Raw genomic sequence first — 15,024 nt, 5'->3', positions numbered from 1 at the left:
GCCTTTCTGTCCCGGTATAGCCTTTGCAACCAGTAGCACAATATAAATACAACATATTACATGACAACCGTCGTGACTCGATCCAAAGTTGCGCTCGTGCGACAACGGTGCGCAGACGCCTCTTTTTCGTTGAATCTCCCATTTTGGGCCAACATGCGGTTTTTATAGGATCACGACATCTTGCTCAAATATTTGGGGGATTGGTATCGCCCCAAGAAGCACTTTACTTCGTGCATACTGCCAAATCAAGGTAGGCTTGACAAATCTGGTCGTACAAGCCAAGGGTCCAAGAAGCCACGTGGTCATGGCCGCGACGCAGCCTTCGATTGTGTAGCCAAAATAAGCCACGGAAGCATTTCCCGAGCACGGCAGCACTGATGAGCACTTCATTGTGCTGGGCGCTCTGACCAATTGTCGTTGTGTGCGACGAGACACAAAGCCATATAGCGCCTGACTAACCAGTTTGGCGACGACATGCCTGAAGCCGCAGATTTTCGGGCCACTTGCCTAGCAGTCGCAGCGCTCGAAGTGGCGCGGAAAGGGTACCACGTCGCGAATATTGGTTACGCCGGTAAGGTAGCTGAGAAGTCGGTCGAAGCCGAGACCAAATCCGCCATGCGGTGGGCATCCCCATCGCCGCAGGTCCAGGTACCAACCGAGGTTGTTATTTCCGGATTGGCGGGCGTCAGGCACGGGCAATCCGTGTAACCTCATGCTCTCCTCTAGCTCTGACAAGCGATGCTCACGCATAGAGCCTCCCGCTAGCTCGCCGAGACCGGGAACCAGGAGATCAAAGCAATCGACAGTTTGACCTTGTGCCAGCGAATCGGTCGATTTGAGCATGTAGAAAGCCTTGATCTCGCGAGGATATTGTGTAATAAAGACGGGAAGGTATGCATCGTTTACCTCGTCGTAGCCGACCTTCTCGGCAAGGTACTTTTCATGTTCCGACTGGAGTCCTGCACCCCATACAGGCTTGTGCGTGAATTGTTCTGCTACTGGCTGCAACATGTCTATGGCCTCGGTGTATGTGAGCCTGGGCCAAGCCTTCGCAGTCATCATGCCGTTCCATCGGCGAATCAGAACCTCGGAGGTCTCAAGATCCTCAAATGCCAGCTTTTCGGCGCGTTCTTTGGCATCTATTCTATTGTGCTCTAGTTCCTTGGTTGCACGGAGGCCCTTGAGTCCTGTCGTGAGTGAGACGAGCATTCGCTGAGCCAAGTCCATGACATCAGCCATGTTGTTGACAAAACTCATTTCTGCTTCTAGCATTTGAAACTCGCTGAGATGCCGAGACGTGTCGCTTTTTTCGGCTCTGAAAGTGGGAGATAGACTCCATACGTTGCCAAGGGCTTGGGCCAAGGACTCTAGGTGCAACTGGGTCGACACGGTGAGGTACTTGGGGCTCCTAAAGAAATGGCCTTTCCCAGGGGCCTGGACGGTGAACGCCTCTCCAGCACCCTCGCAGTCTGAAGATGTGATAATGGGTGGGTGTGTCTGCTGAAACTGTTGGCTAAAGAAAAAGTGTGTTAAGAGGGCGGTGGCGTCTGAGCGGAAACGCAAAAGGGTGCTGTTCATTGGGGTGCGACATCGGAGGTGTGAGATTGTGCGCAAACTCTCGGGGGTCTGGTACTTGTTCTGGATAGGATATGTCTGGAGAGCTGAGTGTGAATTCGTATTCACATGAGAAGAACATTGTGACTGACGTACCTGAGGGTCTGATGCACCTAGGATGTCAACCTGCTGAACCTGTAGCTCATAGGCCACTGTTTCTGTCTTGGTCGTCTCCTCTGTGGAAGAAGGTGAAGGATCTTGGTCGACCTCTGTCCCATTTCTCCAAGTGCCGAGGAGACGGACTGCTGAGCCTGGCCGAATGCTGTGTTACAGTGGGTTGTTAGCCGCAGGCCTAGCTCAAGGTTGTTCGACAGAGACAAACTCTGATGCAAGCGGCTTATCAACGACGGCTTGGATAGGACGCATAGAGGAGCCGTCGGTCACGTCGATGAAGCGAACGCTGGCGCTCTTCCTGACTGAGCGTACCCAGCCACATATTGTGACGTCTGAGACATGTTGGGTTGACCGAAATTCCTTGAGATCTGCGATGGTCTTGACCCGGGTATGGCTGTCTTGTTGGATGGAAACTGAATATGGTCGCTGCGTTGCGGGATATCGCTGCCACCGATGCCGGCGCAAGGCACGCGCCGCAAACATGACACAGCTCAGAGCGGTTGAGGAACGTGATATATCATGAATTGGGTATGTGTCAGGGGCGTTGATGCGGGGCGTGAGAGACTGTAGGAGCAGCTGACGACGTGCAGCGCGGTGTATCAGATGTAAAATGAGGCGAAAAACACTGATTGGGGGTCAGAGAGGTGAAATGGACGTGACGACGGCTCTCGCGATGTGATGAAAGCAGTTGAGGTGGGCTGTCGTTGAGTCGGCTGAGGAAAATGTTGATTCCGGTACCTGCCTTAGTAAAGATTTTAGTATGGTTACCTACCTGGGAGATGGTTACAGGGGTCGCAGCGCCGTGCATCGAGGCTTGGTCCGCTGTAGCCACATTTGGACAGTGAATGTGCCGCTACAAAACGATGCTGCAGTATCCGTAGGTAGGTAGGTAGGTGGGTACCTACCAGGTAGGTACTCCGTACGGGTACGGTGTATGAGCTTTGCAGCGGTCTGTCCCAAAGCTGCTCGACGACAAGCATGCTTCTCTACTGTAGTGCACCAATTACCACTACTTTTTGTACTTTACTAATTCTTAGCAGATATGGACCCTTTTCAAACCCGACTCTACCTATATGTGTAGTTGACGGTGGTATTGGGTGGTATTTGGGTGGTATTGGATGGTATTGGGTCCAAGTGCCCTGAAAGTCTCTGTACCTAGTCGTCTGAAAAAGTATAACGTCGTCGCTAGAGGTACTGTTGGGGCCTGCAGGAACCAATAGCGAAAAACGCCATGGCGACTATAATAAAGATTCTATTAATACTTTTGGGCTGTTTCATACTCAGGGTTGCCCTGGACAGAAATCGCACTTGTTTGCTCCTAATACTTAATGAATAACATACCGGTATTTAGATACTTGGAAGTTGGCACCGTTGACTGTAGCGTTGCAGCGTTCAGACACTTTAGCGTCGTTGTCTCCGCTGGCTGTCTTGGCACAAGTTACCCCCTTCATGCCACAAGGCAAGCTCCCCTTGCCCCCCACGAGCAAGTGTCTCCCACGAGCAAATCATCGAGTCTATCTCCAACTGAATTACAATGATGAATAGCTTCACACAACTGTATGAGATATTACTTCCTTTGCTGATCTTTTCGCCGCTAATTGTTCGTTAGTTACCAAGCGCGACTTCCCTCACCATGAAGCCACTTCAAACGCCCTCGAAATCGACTCACTGTCAAAGCCGGTTGTGCATCATATCGCCTTCCATCACAACGAGCAAAACACGTGTGTCTTTTGATGTCTCTCGCCTCACTCGCCCGTTTTGCCATGCCTTTGCTGAGTGGCCACGCACGCCGGCAATCATAATGCATGTTGCCGTAGCTCGGCTGCAGTCTCAGGCCGTCTCAGATCACTGCTCGAAATAGCCGTGCAACTCGCAAAAGAGGCAGAGCGATTTCTCGCCAGATGCCGAAACATGAGCAACGGCTGGGAAATGTCTTCTATCCCTGACGGGCCGCGTGGGGGGGGGGGGGGGGGGGGCAGACACACACCCTGCACACCCCGGTCCGCCGCCCAATCTTGCCCGCGTCTTGAGCAAGGCGAGATGATGTGCCACAGATCGCTCTCAGAGCTGCGGCTAGACCTGCAAGAAATGTCACTCTCCCTCTACTCCAGTCGTGGCTGGACGGACGGGCGGACGGGCGGGCGGCCTGGTCCTACCCCCCTAGACCCTCCGGCCTTGACACGACCCTACTCTTACTGGTAGCTTTCCAGTGCCGACTTCGCTTCCCGTGTCGCCAACACTGCTCTGCGCCGTCGCCAGCTAGTCACAAGTGTCTGAGATGATGCCGGCTTCAACTGATCCTCCAGTCAAAACCTCCCAACCATGCAGCCTCTGCTGCCCAAGGGGTGGGATGCCGCCGAAGCTCGTTGACGCCTTCTCACCACCACTCCCTCCTACACCCTACATAACACTTGCTTCTTCCTTCTCGTCGGTCCCGCCAACTTGGATGGTAATGCCCTCGTGCGTCTGCAGGGCCCCAATCTTTTTGTTTCGCCCCTCTAGACAGCCACCTACTGCCTGCCTCTGTGATAAGCGTTTTATGTGTCCCTGTACAAGAACCATAACTGCTCCAATCCTGTCCCTTCTTGCACCGACCCGTTCTCTTCCACGCTTCCGGCTCGCTTGTTTTCGGGTTGCTCCAGAAAATCGGCCGCATGCTTGCCCCGTTCTTGACTTGTTGTGTTGCGTGACGGAGCTTGGTCTCTCTTTGGCCACTCGCTTCACCTTTGCTTTCCTTCTGGTTCGCAACATCGGCTATACACCACACGCGCGCCACAGAAGCCACTGCCAAACGTACCGTGTGCGCTATATAAAAGCTTTGCTGTCGCCTCATCTATACAACATCTTTCATGGTTTGTTATTGTAGCAGCAGGCAAGTTCTCTTTGGAGGTTGACTACTATCACACACTGCTGTACTCACATGAACGCTACGTCCATCTACCGATATGCCTTCTACCAAGTCTGGGCGGTCCGGCCGTCCAAAGCCGTCCGAAGTTGCCTCGGATACAAAACGCAACTTGATCCCGTTGGTCAACACGAGCTACGCGGAAATCTATCCGCCTTATTCAGTCCTCTACAGAGAACCATGTCTGCAGTTGCCCGTCAAGCGACGAGCAAGTCTCCAGCCGCCATTTTTTCGCGTTGAGCAAGGTGACCCCGTCATGAGGGCCCTCCGTTATGCTGCTGATGACTCCCAAGCGAGCCAAAGTGCAGGTGGTCCCCGGATCCGCATTCCATTTATCTGTGCTGCCAATGAGCGTCGACCTGGAGGCGACTGGGAGATTGGCTCCCTCCTGTACGAAGAAAAGCTATGCAGGCGCAGCAACCTCTTTGCAACCCTCTCAACACCTCTGCCGCAGACTAGGGAAGAAACCAACTATCCAATCCCCACGTTGGGTGGTGTATTCTCTGATGCGGTAGTCGTAAGTCGTGGGCCTCACGATCGTTACGAGAAGCTAGAGAGCTGGCACGACTTGCCAGTGCTATCTATGCCACCGACTCGTTGGCCACGGCTCAAGGATAATGGAACTTCCTATTCGTTCGAGGCGGAGCGCCAACTAATGAAGGACAAAATCCGGGGCGCTCTGAGGATTTGTCATTACCATGGCTATGATCGCGTTGTTATTGGTGATTTTGGTCTAGGCAATGGATGTCGAAATCCGCCTCAGCAGCTGGCCGAGATATGGCGTGAAGTTTTCCTTTTCGACCCCGACCTGCGCGGCCAGTTTACTTACGTTGTCTTTGTCTTTGAAGATGTCTCGTCAAGTACGACACTGTGCATTCTCGAAGAACTTATCAAGAAGCAGCAAAAAACCAAGACCAAGTCTAAAGATGACTTGCACGCGCTTCTTCGAGATGCACCGACCGACATACTCATCTTTCAGAGAGTATTCAGCGCAGCCGAGATTCAGCGCGTCGTCAGTGAGCCAGACCCTCGGTATGGGCTCCAGATGATCACCAGCTGAGCCAAACCATGCCTGTGCAGCTGCCGACCGGGTGCATGGGCCGATTGTGTGGCGCGACAGCATGGCAACATGGCAGCCAAAGCGGAAAGGGGGGCCGATGCATTGCATGCATATGGCTCCAAACAAGACATTGCACCCCGGGGTTCTGCATCAAGGACCCATGAAACCTGCCGGCGGCCTGATTCACCACCTACTGAAGAGCCTTTTCTCCCTCACGTGGGTGTCCATTGGAGCTGAGCCCCGAGTTCAGGCACCGGATTATAGTGATGTCTCGAGGACGCCCGTTCTGGGTGACGCCTTTGTTTTTACTCTCGATCTGCTACTGTTTCTGCTTGTTATGGCATGTCACACATGCCTAGCGTTCTGCCACGGTATTTTGCCCGTCAGCACCGAGGTTGCACCGTGGTACGCAAACGCAACAAGGAAGAGGTAGTGGAGGGGTGGTCGGCAGTTAGTGCATTGCTTATGGGACACTGTGGAATCTAGGTTTGTGACGAAGAGACTTGGCTGAAGCCTTGTGCTTGGTTACATGAGAGTAACCTTGGATATGTCTTATTTCTTTTGACTCTATTTTCTCTCTATGGCGTCGATTTATTAAGTCGCGCCGTTGTCATGTAGCCGCCATCCGTTGTGTGTACGGACGAGAGCCGCGCCGTTGTTGGAAGAAGCAGAATTGGGGGCGGAATCTCTTTGCGCTAGAAGTTTGACCGTGATGCAAAACGGTTACCGTATTTGGACGGAGAATTGAAGAATATTTTTATGGCAAGAAACTAGGTATATACTTTAAGTCGTTATACTTTCTTGGCAAATCACTTGACATCGGGTCGTATTAGTTCCGCCGTCTTCCGCATCCATCTGGGCGCGCCCTAGCCGCCCGGGGGAGAGGGACCTTGATCGGCGGAATTTATACTATTACGCAGGCCAAGGTTAATATTTAACCCCTCCATCCCCTTTCCCTTCGGGGATTTGCGAGGCTGAGATATGTTGTGCGCAACGGCGGCAGCGACCGAGATTGATTGCCCACGCACGCCCGTATGCGCGATGCATGCAGGCTCCGACATGCCGGCCCGCCCCCCGATACTCGCATCAACCAGGGAATTTACCTACCTCATCACATCCATCGAAAGAAGAAGAAAAAAACTTTGTACGGAGTGATCTGTGCTCCTGAAAAAAAAAAAAAAAAGCTAAGAAAACGGGGCAACGGGAAAGTTATTCCCATGGATGACCGACACGGTATGGAGACAAGGCGCTAAAAAGGTACCCAGATTGGCAGTCATTCAGTCATTAGGAAAGATGATAAAATACTGTAAAAACTAAGAATAATACGGATAAACGAGATAAGATTAAATACAAGAGAAAAAAAATGTCAAAAACAAGCAACTGCAGGTTTCATTCGCCGGCCCCCCCCCTCCCTCTCGCCCCGCCCCCCTCCTCCACTTCCAACCTCCGACGCAGAGGACAAGTCAAAAAAAAAAAAGTTCCAAGGTGGTATTGGGGGCAGGAAGACACACCGAGACCTTTTTTTTTTCTTTTTTTTACTTTTTTCCTCTTTCGCCTCTTTGATTTGACCAAGACGTCCATAAGACGACGCGGAAAAAAAAATTGTCAGGTTTCTCGGCATAAGCAGGTTGCAAATTCCCCCCCCCAAATCATCCTCAAGGTGGGCGTTACTTTGAACCCATTCGCACTTGGGTGCACACCCCCCCTTTTTTTATCTCCAAAAAGAAAGTATTAGGTGGGAGGCCCGGGGCTGGACAGACTCGCCCACACCGGTGAGCAGGGATGTGGCAAGTTGGCTCGCGTTGCGTGCTCTTGGGCGCCCATGGAATGTCGTGTCACAGACTCACAGAAGACACACATGATTCGATGTATCGGGGGCACGGATAGATACGTAGTACCAGATAGCACCCGAGTTGAATAATAAAAGTGGCCTTGGTTTTGCTTCGTAATACTATTTATTAGTCACCCAAGGCAGAATATGTGACTCTCCCTTAGAGCCTCAACAGAATGCATTTTTTAAAAAATCTCAACACGCCTTCTTCCCTAGTAGATGCTCTTCTGAGGCCCCGTTGTTCGCCTCTGTACTTCACAGGCTTTCCATTGGTGTTCTTTCTTTGTCGAATTCATCAGTTCGTAAGCTGTGCTCCGCGCTATTACCAGTATGATGGCCGAAGACCAGCGAAATTGGTCAAGCTGTTGGCCGCGTTGTCGGCCTCAGTTTCACGTTTTCTTTGACCGCTCAACTATGTAATAATTAGCATAATCATGCGGACCATGGAGAAGAACAGCATACCTCAAGCTGGACCCCCTTATGAACATGCACAAGCCAGTCCACGTAGCTCTGAGCCTCATTGTTGCGATCCTCAACGAGGAGGCGGGCAAACTCAAACTCGGCTCCGTCGATACCTTGTCTAGCAAGTTGGATGTTCATGCCTTTAGAGCCGCGCTGCGTTTTGAGAAACTCGATAATGTTACGTGCCTGCGCATTCAGATGTGTGTCCAGGACGGGAAGAGATGACGTATAGGCGTCCAAACTCTTCAGGGTGTCTTTGCCCTCACCGAACAAATCGCTGATAAGGTTTGGCGACGTCTGAGCGTGGAACCAAATCAGGCACTGCTGTCCATTGTCAACCAGGTAGACGCCGCCCGGTTCAACGCGAGAAAATGAAGCGCGAACGCATGGCGGCATCTTGAGGTGACCAGTCTCGGCATCGGCAAAGCCATCTTCAGGATTCAGGTTGTGCAGGGGAATCATGCGCGGGTATAAGTACAGACTGAGTTCAAGAGCACCCATAGATCGGACTAGGCGCATCTCGTAGACTCTTCGGTCGGTGTTCTCGATACCGCCCTTGTAGGCTCTGCACTTGAGCAAACCGAGCATATACATGCAGAATTCTTTAAGTCGTTCGGGCATGACTAGCTGTCCGGGCGGGTGTTGTTGCGCAGAATGTTTGCGGTAGCAGGACATGATGTCAATGGTTCGCTCTGTCAACCAGTTGCGGGTATCCTTGAGGCTGCTCGAGGTCGTAGAGAGTTTGGTGCTAGCTTCTTTGGCAAGTAAAGCAATGACAGCATCTTGATCGACAAATTTCATGCACGCGCGAATGCCTTGTTCGCGCACACCAGCCTCCTTGGATGTGTCACTGACACTAGCAATGATGTTTGAGCATCGCACTCTGCGCTGTCCAGAAGCGGTTGTGTACAGGAGAGCCGACTGGAAATGAGCGTCGAGCTTGGCGTCGAGCTTGCCATCGTAGGAGAAAGACACGCCCAACGCCTTGTCTGCATCAATGACACCAATCTCGAGATCGGCACCAAAGGTGTGCTGCACAAAGTTGCCGTGGTAGGCCGCAATCTGCAGACCATTGGAGCATCGAACTTTCATCAGCGCCTGGAAACCAGTCTCGCGCGTAACGGCGTGTGCAATTTCCGTGGACAGCCTAGGGCTATCGCGAGGCGCGATAAAGTTGGGGTAGTAAAACGTTTCACCACCGGTGGTAGCAGCGACATGTCCTATCGTCCCAATGTCAAGGTATCCGCCGGAAGGAGCGGCCAGGAAGAAATCGACACCAACGCCGCTGGCAGCCATCTTCTCGGATACCTTCTTCCAGCCGGGATGCTCGGTAGTATAGAGCTTCTTGTCGGACTCACCACCAGGATGACTTCCATCATCGCGCAAAAACAGTCTGCCGGGTCCCCAAGTAGGCAAGGCAGCACACGAGCATATGACCTTGCCACCTGTGGCTTCCAGAGCGGCCAAACCGGAGCTGAGGGCTGCGAGCATAGCGGGCTCTGGATTTTTGACAGTTGAAAACATTTCGGGTAGGCGATTGAGAAGCGAGGTGATGGTTGACTTGCACTCATAGGGGTCAACGAACAGGCCTTCACCAAGCGGAAGGAAGGGATCCTCGAGGTCGGGCATAATCAGCATATGCGCTTGATCGAGACCAGGCTATAAAACTAATTAGTATGCGTTCTGACACGATAAATGCGACAAGGACACATACGTTGATGTTGTAAAAGTGAATGTCTTGATCGTAGGTGACGAAGCCGACCTTGGCTCCTTCGGGTATCCGTCTCTTGGGCTCACCGTCTTCGCCAATCTCACCACCGTAAAGGGCAGCCTGTATTCCGTCACAGAAGCTTTCTAGGAAGCCCTTGTTGAAAGACTCTTGTGTGACGTCGATGAGAAAGAGGAAGCGCAGACCAACGGGCGGTCTGGTCCAGTATTCCTTTGGGACCACGAATTCGACTGTTCCGCGGTGAAGCTCGGGCCGCTGATCACGGTCAACACGCACGCCTTGCGGACTAGTGGCGCAGAAGTATTCGGGAGGAGTGTCATTTGGATATGTGCAGAGATTGCAGACGAATTTGTTGCCTCCGGATCGGAACATCATCAATGGGTTGATGTAGGCCCGGCATCTGCGACAACGGGGAGGTCCTGCCTCTCCAAAATCCAGGACAGGAATCTCGGCCTCGCCAGCTTGAAGAGGAGCGAGAGGTTGTAGGAGTAGACCGAGGGGGATGCCAGTGGCTTGCAGGCCGTCGGGGGTAGCGGGCACATTGTTCATTGTCAATCGAGCATATTTGGGCGAGGAGTTGCCTTGGTCGTGGGCAACGAATGAAACCGAAGCAGGCGGCGGAACGTGCTTCTCAAAGGTTGGATAGATGTTGTTGAGAAAGTACTGCTGAATAGCATCACGAGCAGCGGGTACACTAGGAAGGTCGTCGGCGGAAACTTTGCCCTGGCCAGAGGCCGGGACAGAAGCGGCAGCATCTCCAGAAGTGCTTCCTGTAATAGGATTGATAGGACCGCCAAGAGGTGACGCAGCTGGGGCGCCGTATTGTGTGTGAGGCGCGCCTTGGCTGTCAAACTGGTTGCCAAAGGCAGGAATAGAGGGGCTCCCGGAGTTGTTGAGAAATTGGCTGGCACCCACACCGGCGGTTGGCATGCCATTGAAGGCTTGCGATGAGCCTGTTGGCTCGACAGTGTGGTAGGCGTGGCGATCCTTCTTCTTCCTGCGCACAGTACCTTGGACATCACCGCCGAGGCTCATACCGCCCATTTGGGCAGCCAATGCGTCTTGCTGGGGCGGGGGAGCACCGCCTTGGAAACCTGGAGACGGAAGACCGCTCATGGGAGGTGCCTGCCCTCCGTGATACGGAGGAGCACCATATTGCTGTTGTTGCTGGTAGGGGTTCGGGGCCACGGGAGGCATAAATTGCTGGGCAGCCGGGGCGGTCGTTTTATTCGGATCGTTGGGATCGTACTGCTCGCCGTGACCCAGGGCGTGGAACTGGTTGTAATCAGCCATGGCTGTAGCTCGTGGATGGCCGAAACAGTCGTTTGGGAGTCGGGGGGTGGAAAAAGCGTCAAGCTCGGGACGGTGCAGCAGGGGGGGCCAAGGAGAGCTGGCGTTGAGGGGCTCCCCGAGTCGATACAATGTGCGTGTATGCGGAGAGTGCAGTCTTTGTTATTTTGACAAATAAATAGCAAGGATAATCACAGGACAGTGTGAGAAAACCTTTCCATGATACGGAGTCCCCAACGGAACAATTGCTGCAAAAGCACGCCAGTCAGAGAGAGGTAGAGACAGAGCTGCGCGCACAACTCGATATAACTAGAATGGTGGGTTCGCAGCGACGTGTCCAACAGTAGGGCCCCACAGGAAATACCTAGTAGTAGTAGCACCTTAGCTCGCTGAGCGAGGCAGGGGCGATGAACCTTGTGCGGGTGCCTACTTCACTAGCCACACTTCATTGTGGCACGGGAGATTCAACGCCACATCAAGTCGAGCAACCATGTCACAAATGGTGCAGGGATGGATTGACGGTAACAATCTGAACCGAGATATTCTCGCTTGATTATCTAACTAATTAGTCGAATCTGAACGGCCATTACCGCAAAGCAATACCAGCATAAGAGCAGCAACGCGAAACGCTAACTATACAGGCAAGTTCGGGAACAAGCATCTATAGCCTGTAGGGACAACCTTGTACTGCGAAATCAAATCAGTGGTTTTTTCCTTGCATGGGAAGGTCGTGGCAATCAATGCAAGCATGCACCCTCGGCAGTAACTGTATCAAGACGTTTCGCGGACAAGGGCAGATGTAGCACCGTTGCGATTTTGACATGTATCACGTGACTCTTCAGCTGACCGGCAACGTCGTGTAAGTCATCAGGCGTCAAGGACCTGATGGCGGTCGAACCGAGGCCAAATGTAACCAACCTGAGAATACATTTCGTGTATTTCTGTGTATTTGATCGCTCTTTTCAATAGATTCTATAGTAATTCTGATTATTTTGATAGAGTTTCACGTCTTTGTCGTTGTGTGGTGCGACTTGGCATTGCGGCGCATACATTATCGAGCTGACCTGACGAGACAGCCTCGTGATTGCCGGATGCGGCCAGCAACTGGTGCTGAGCAGAGACGGGAGAATGATGCTTGAGAAAATGAATTGGTATATCTACAGATATCTTGAGTTATATCTGACTCTAGATATCGCGTTGTGGTGACTGCTGCTTGGAGTAACGTCCTTGGGCGCCTGGCAAGTCGGCGCCACGTCGACTTTGGCCATTTGCCCCTCGCACTGGCAAACGAGTATCGAGTACGGTGCCTCGAAACGCGCGAATGAAGGCTAAAAAGACACGGATTATATGTAAATGCTCTCTAAATACTCCATATAAAGTAATTTGAAGCTTCGAAAGGGCACAGAAGAGAAAACCGGTATAAGTCAAGTTGCCAACGTGTTGTTTTGAATCAGGCGTCGCGGTCAGAAGCGGTGACGACGGCAAAAACGAGCTGCAGGTGATATTTGGGAGAAATTTGTACATTTAGACACTTTACGAAGAGAAATGAATAATTTCTTAACGATTCAAGTTAGATTTGAAGAGATTTGGGCAAAAGGGCGACGTGTGTTGATTGATTGTGCTGCGCGGCATGTTTTCAACTTTGCAAACGCGAGCGGAAAAAACGACGATGTGGACGTCTTGGACCATATCTCAGCGGACAGGACAGATGAGGATGTAAAAATTGCACAAAAGACGCATTTAGCTACTATGTTGATATTTTATTGTCAAAAAGGCAGAGATGAATGAAAATGGGGCTGTTGTTGACGGAGACAATATCAAGGGCCAGTTTCGCGGATAGCTTCAGGATGGAGTCGCGGGCGGGCTACGAGCGACGAGGCAAAAGAGCGGCGCACGCGCATCAGCCATCCGCGTTTGAAAATGAGCGATAGTGCAGGCCTATAAGTGCTCAAATGAAAGCGCCAAGAATTCTGCATACAATTTCGAGTGACTTTAATTGAAGCGACAAGTAGCGACACGACAATTCGCAATGCGCCCGAGAGTGTGCCAGAGAATTGGGTGTCTGGCGGCAAGGCGGGCGGAGCGGGCATACGGACATCACGAAAGTGCACTCGGGACAGCCTACGTTTCCAAATGCCAACTGACAAGCTAACTAGTACGAAACTCTGAAGATGAAGGAGGGGGGCAAATCAAGAAATGACTCATGGAAAATTGTAATGGAGGGTGAGCACAAAGAAAGACGAGAGACAGAGAAAGATAGAAAAGCAGAGAGAAAAAAAAAAGGGAGGGGAAGGCCGAGTAGCAACATGCTGCGAGAGGCTTCACCAGAGACTGGCAGAGAGGAACGACACGGACGGCCAGGACGAGATGGAACAAGGGACCGGCTCAGCAGATCAAAAGACGAAGACTAGGAGAAGAGACTTTCGAGGTACAAGTTGAAAGCGGGATGGATAAGAGGCAGTCGGGGGTGGCGCTGGCCAATCAGAAAAATGGTCACGAGGCAGGGGAACAAATATTTTGGATTGCTGGGCCTTGGTGGGGCTGATGGCAAATGGGGCAGGGGACAGACGATGGTGATTTGAGTGTGGCTGCTTGGTGGCTCGAAGAATGCTTCGGGGTCGTTGTTTGGTGTGCGTCACGCACAAAAGATACTCAGGCGATTTGTGGCTGAAGCTACACCAGCGTGGCCTAGCGTCGCGGTGGATGCGGAGGAGACTGCCGTGAGCACTCTGCAAAAGAACAGAAGGAGGAAAAAGCGGGTACATGTCTGACGGGAGGTTCTCAGCTTTCAACGAATGAAAAATACAGATTGGCCAAGCGGGGCAGCTGCCAGTGCTGCGAAGCGAGGTATCCTCCAGGTACCTGCCAACCTGCCTACCTTACCTCTTGGGCGAACTAGGTGGGAGCTGTTGGCGGCAGCTTGGTGCGTGTGTGTGCGTGCGTGTGTGTTTGCGGTGCGACAATGGCGACCCAAGAAATGCGACGAAAATCAAGATGAGGGAAGAAACTAAAAATGAAATTCGAAATGATTTTCATGTTGACAAGTATATTCTCATCATTGTCTACCGAAGCCAGGCAGATTCAATGAATGCCCTCGAGATGGTCGCCGTGCCTCGTGCCACGGAGCCGCTGCTGCACCCACGCAGGCACACGCCCCAAAATTCCCCCAAAAAAAGGTGCTGCCATCCAGCTACCTACCTACCTACTGATTGCGGCCCTCGCCCCGCCTCATATATAAACATCTCCCCGTCCCTCCCACGCGCCCGGCTCTGACGCTTTTTCCTGCTCTCGATCTCTTTACCCACGTTTCGCTTTTCAAATCCAATTCTTTGACTCTTCAGCACTCTTCAATTAACAATCTCACTCTTCACACACTCTATCCAACATGCCTCCCAAAGCTGCTGCTGCTACCAAGGCCAAGGCCTCTCACGCTTCTTACCAGGTTTGTTTTTCCTACTCTGCGCCGCACTCGCGTCGCTCTCTTCGCTTCTCATTTTTTTCCGTCTTCACATTTGCTAACAAGCTTCGCTACAGGACATGATTACTGATGCCATTGTCATGGTATGTGCTTTTAACCCATTTGCAATTTGCTTGCCCTGCCCTGCCGCCCATCGCCGTTGGCACTTGCTGCCTAGTCGGCTTGCGCACGCCCGCCGTCGCGCTCACCACCAATTGCTTTTTTTTACTAACAAGTCGCACAGCTCAAGGACCGCAATGGCTCCAGCCGTCAGTCCCTCAAGAAGTACGTCAAGGCCAACAACTCCTTGAACGTCTCGGACAACATGTTCGACTCCCTCTTCAACAAGGCCCTCAAGGGCGGCGTCGAAAAGGGTGTCTTTGCCCAGCCCAAGGGGCCCTCGGGCGGCACCAAGCTCGCCAAAAAGAAGGTTGAGCCTAAGAAGGCCGCCGCCGCTGCCCCCAAGAAGGCTTCCGCTACTACTGCTGCTGCCGCTCCCAAGAAGGCCGCCGCCGCGAAGCCCGCTGCCGCGAAAAAGGCCGCCCCCAAGCCCGCCGCTGCG

At 52.4% G+C, this 15,024-nt stretch overlaps 4 protein-coding genes across 4 annotated transcripts in view; 2 read left to right on the top strand and 2 right to left on the bottom strand.

Annotated features, from left to right (window-relative positions):
- Positions 1–507: 507 nt before the first annotated feature.
- On the bottom strand, positions 508–2,211 carry BBA_00755 (asparaginyl-tRNA synthetase; the record flags this gene model as incomplete). Its single annotated transcript, XM_008595852.1, has 3 exons — positions 508–1,653; positions 1,711–1,876; positions 1,937–2,211. 3 exons carry the CDS (start codon positions 2,209–2,211, stop codon positions 508–510), a joined length of 1,587 nt encoding a protein of 528 aa, XP_008594074.1.
- Positions 2,212–4,673: 2,462 nt separating this feature from the next.
- Positions 4,674–5,693, top strand: BBA_00754 (serine/threonine kinase; the record flags this gene model as incomplete). Its single annotated transcript, XM_008595851.1, has 1 exon — positions 4,674–5,693. The coding sequence occupies one exon, from the start codon at positions 4,674–4,676 to the stop codon at positions 5,691–5,693; it is 1,020 nt and encodes a 339-aa protein (XP_008594073.1).
- A 2,153-nt stretch (positions 5,694–7,846) lies between these two features.
- BBA_00753 (transport protein sec24) lies at positions 7,847–11,008 on the bottom strand (the record flags this gene model as incomplete). Its single annotated transcript, XM_008595850.1, has 3 exons — positions 7,847–7,936; positions 7,987–9,645; positions 9,701–11,008. The coding sequence occupies 3 exons, from the start codon at positions 11,006–11,008 to the stop codon at positions 7,847–7,849; spliced, it is 3,057 nt and encodes a 1,018-aa protein (XP_008594072.1).
- A 3,382-nt stretch (positions 11,009–14,390) lies between these two features.
- BBA_00752 (linker histone H1 and H5 family protein) overlaps positions 14,391–15,024 on the top strand; it is a gene marked incomplete at both ends in the record, with an annotated part of 1,002 nt that continues 368 nt past the window's right edge. Inside the window, 3 exons of the mRNA XM_008595849.1 lie at positions 14,391–14,447; positions 14,540–14,566; positions 14,707–14,892. Of these exons, the coding sequence (XP_008594071.1) occupies positions 14,391–14,447; positions 14,540–14,566; positions 14,707–14,892 (270 nt within the window). The remainder of the gene's footprint in view (positions 14,448–14,539; positions 14,567–14,706; positions 14,893–15,024) is intronic.

This window comes from Beauveria bassiana (genome assembly GCF_000280675.1).
Source record: "Beauveria bassiana ARSEF 2860 unplaced genomic scaffold BBA_S00002, whole genome shotgun sequence".
Classification (NCBI taxonomy): Eukaryota; Fungi; Ascomycota; class Sordariomycetes; order Hypocreales; family Cordycipitaceae; genus Beauveria; species Beauveria bassiana.
Note: the sequence above shows the minus strand (reverse complement) of the source record. Positions and strands in the feature narration are given on the sequence as shown.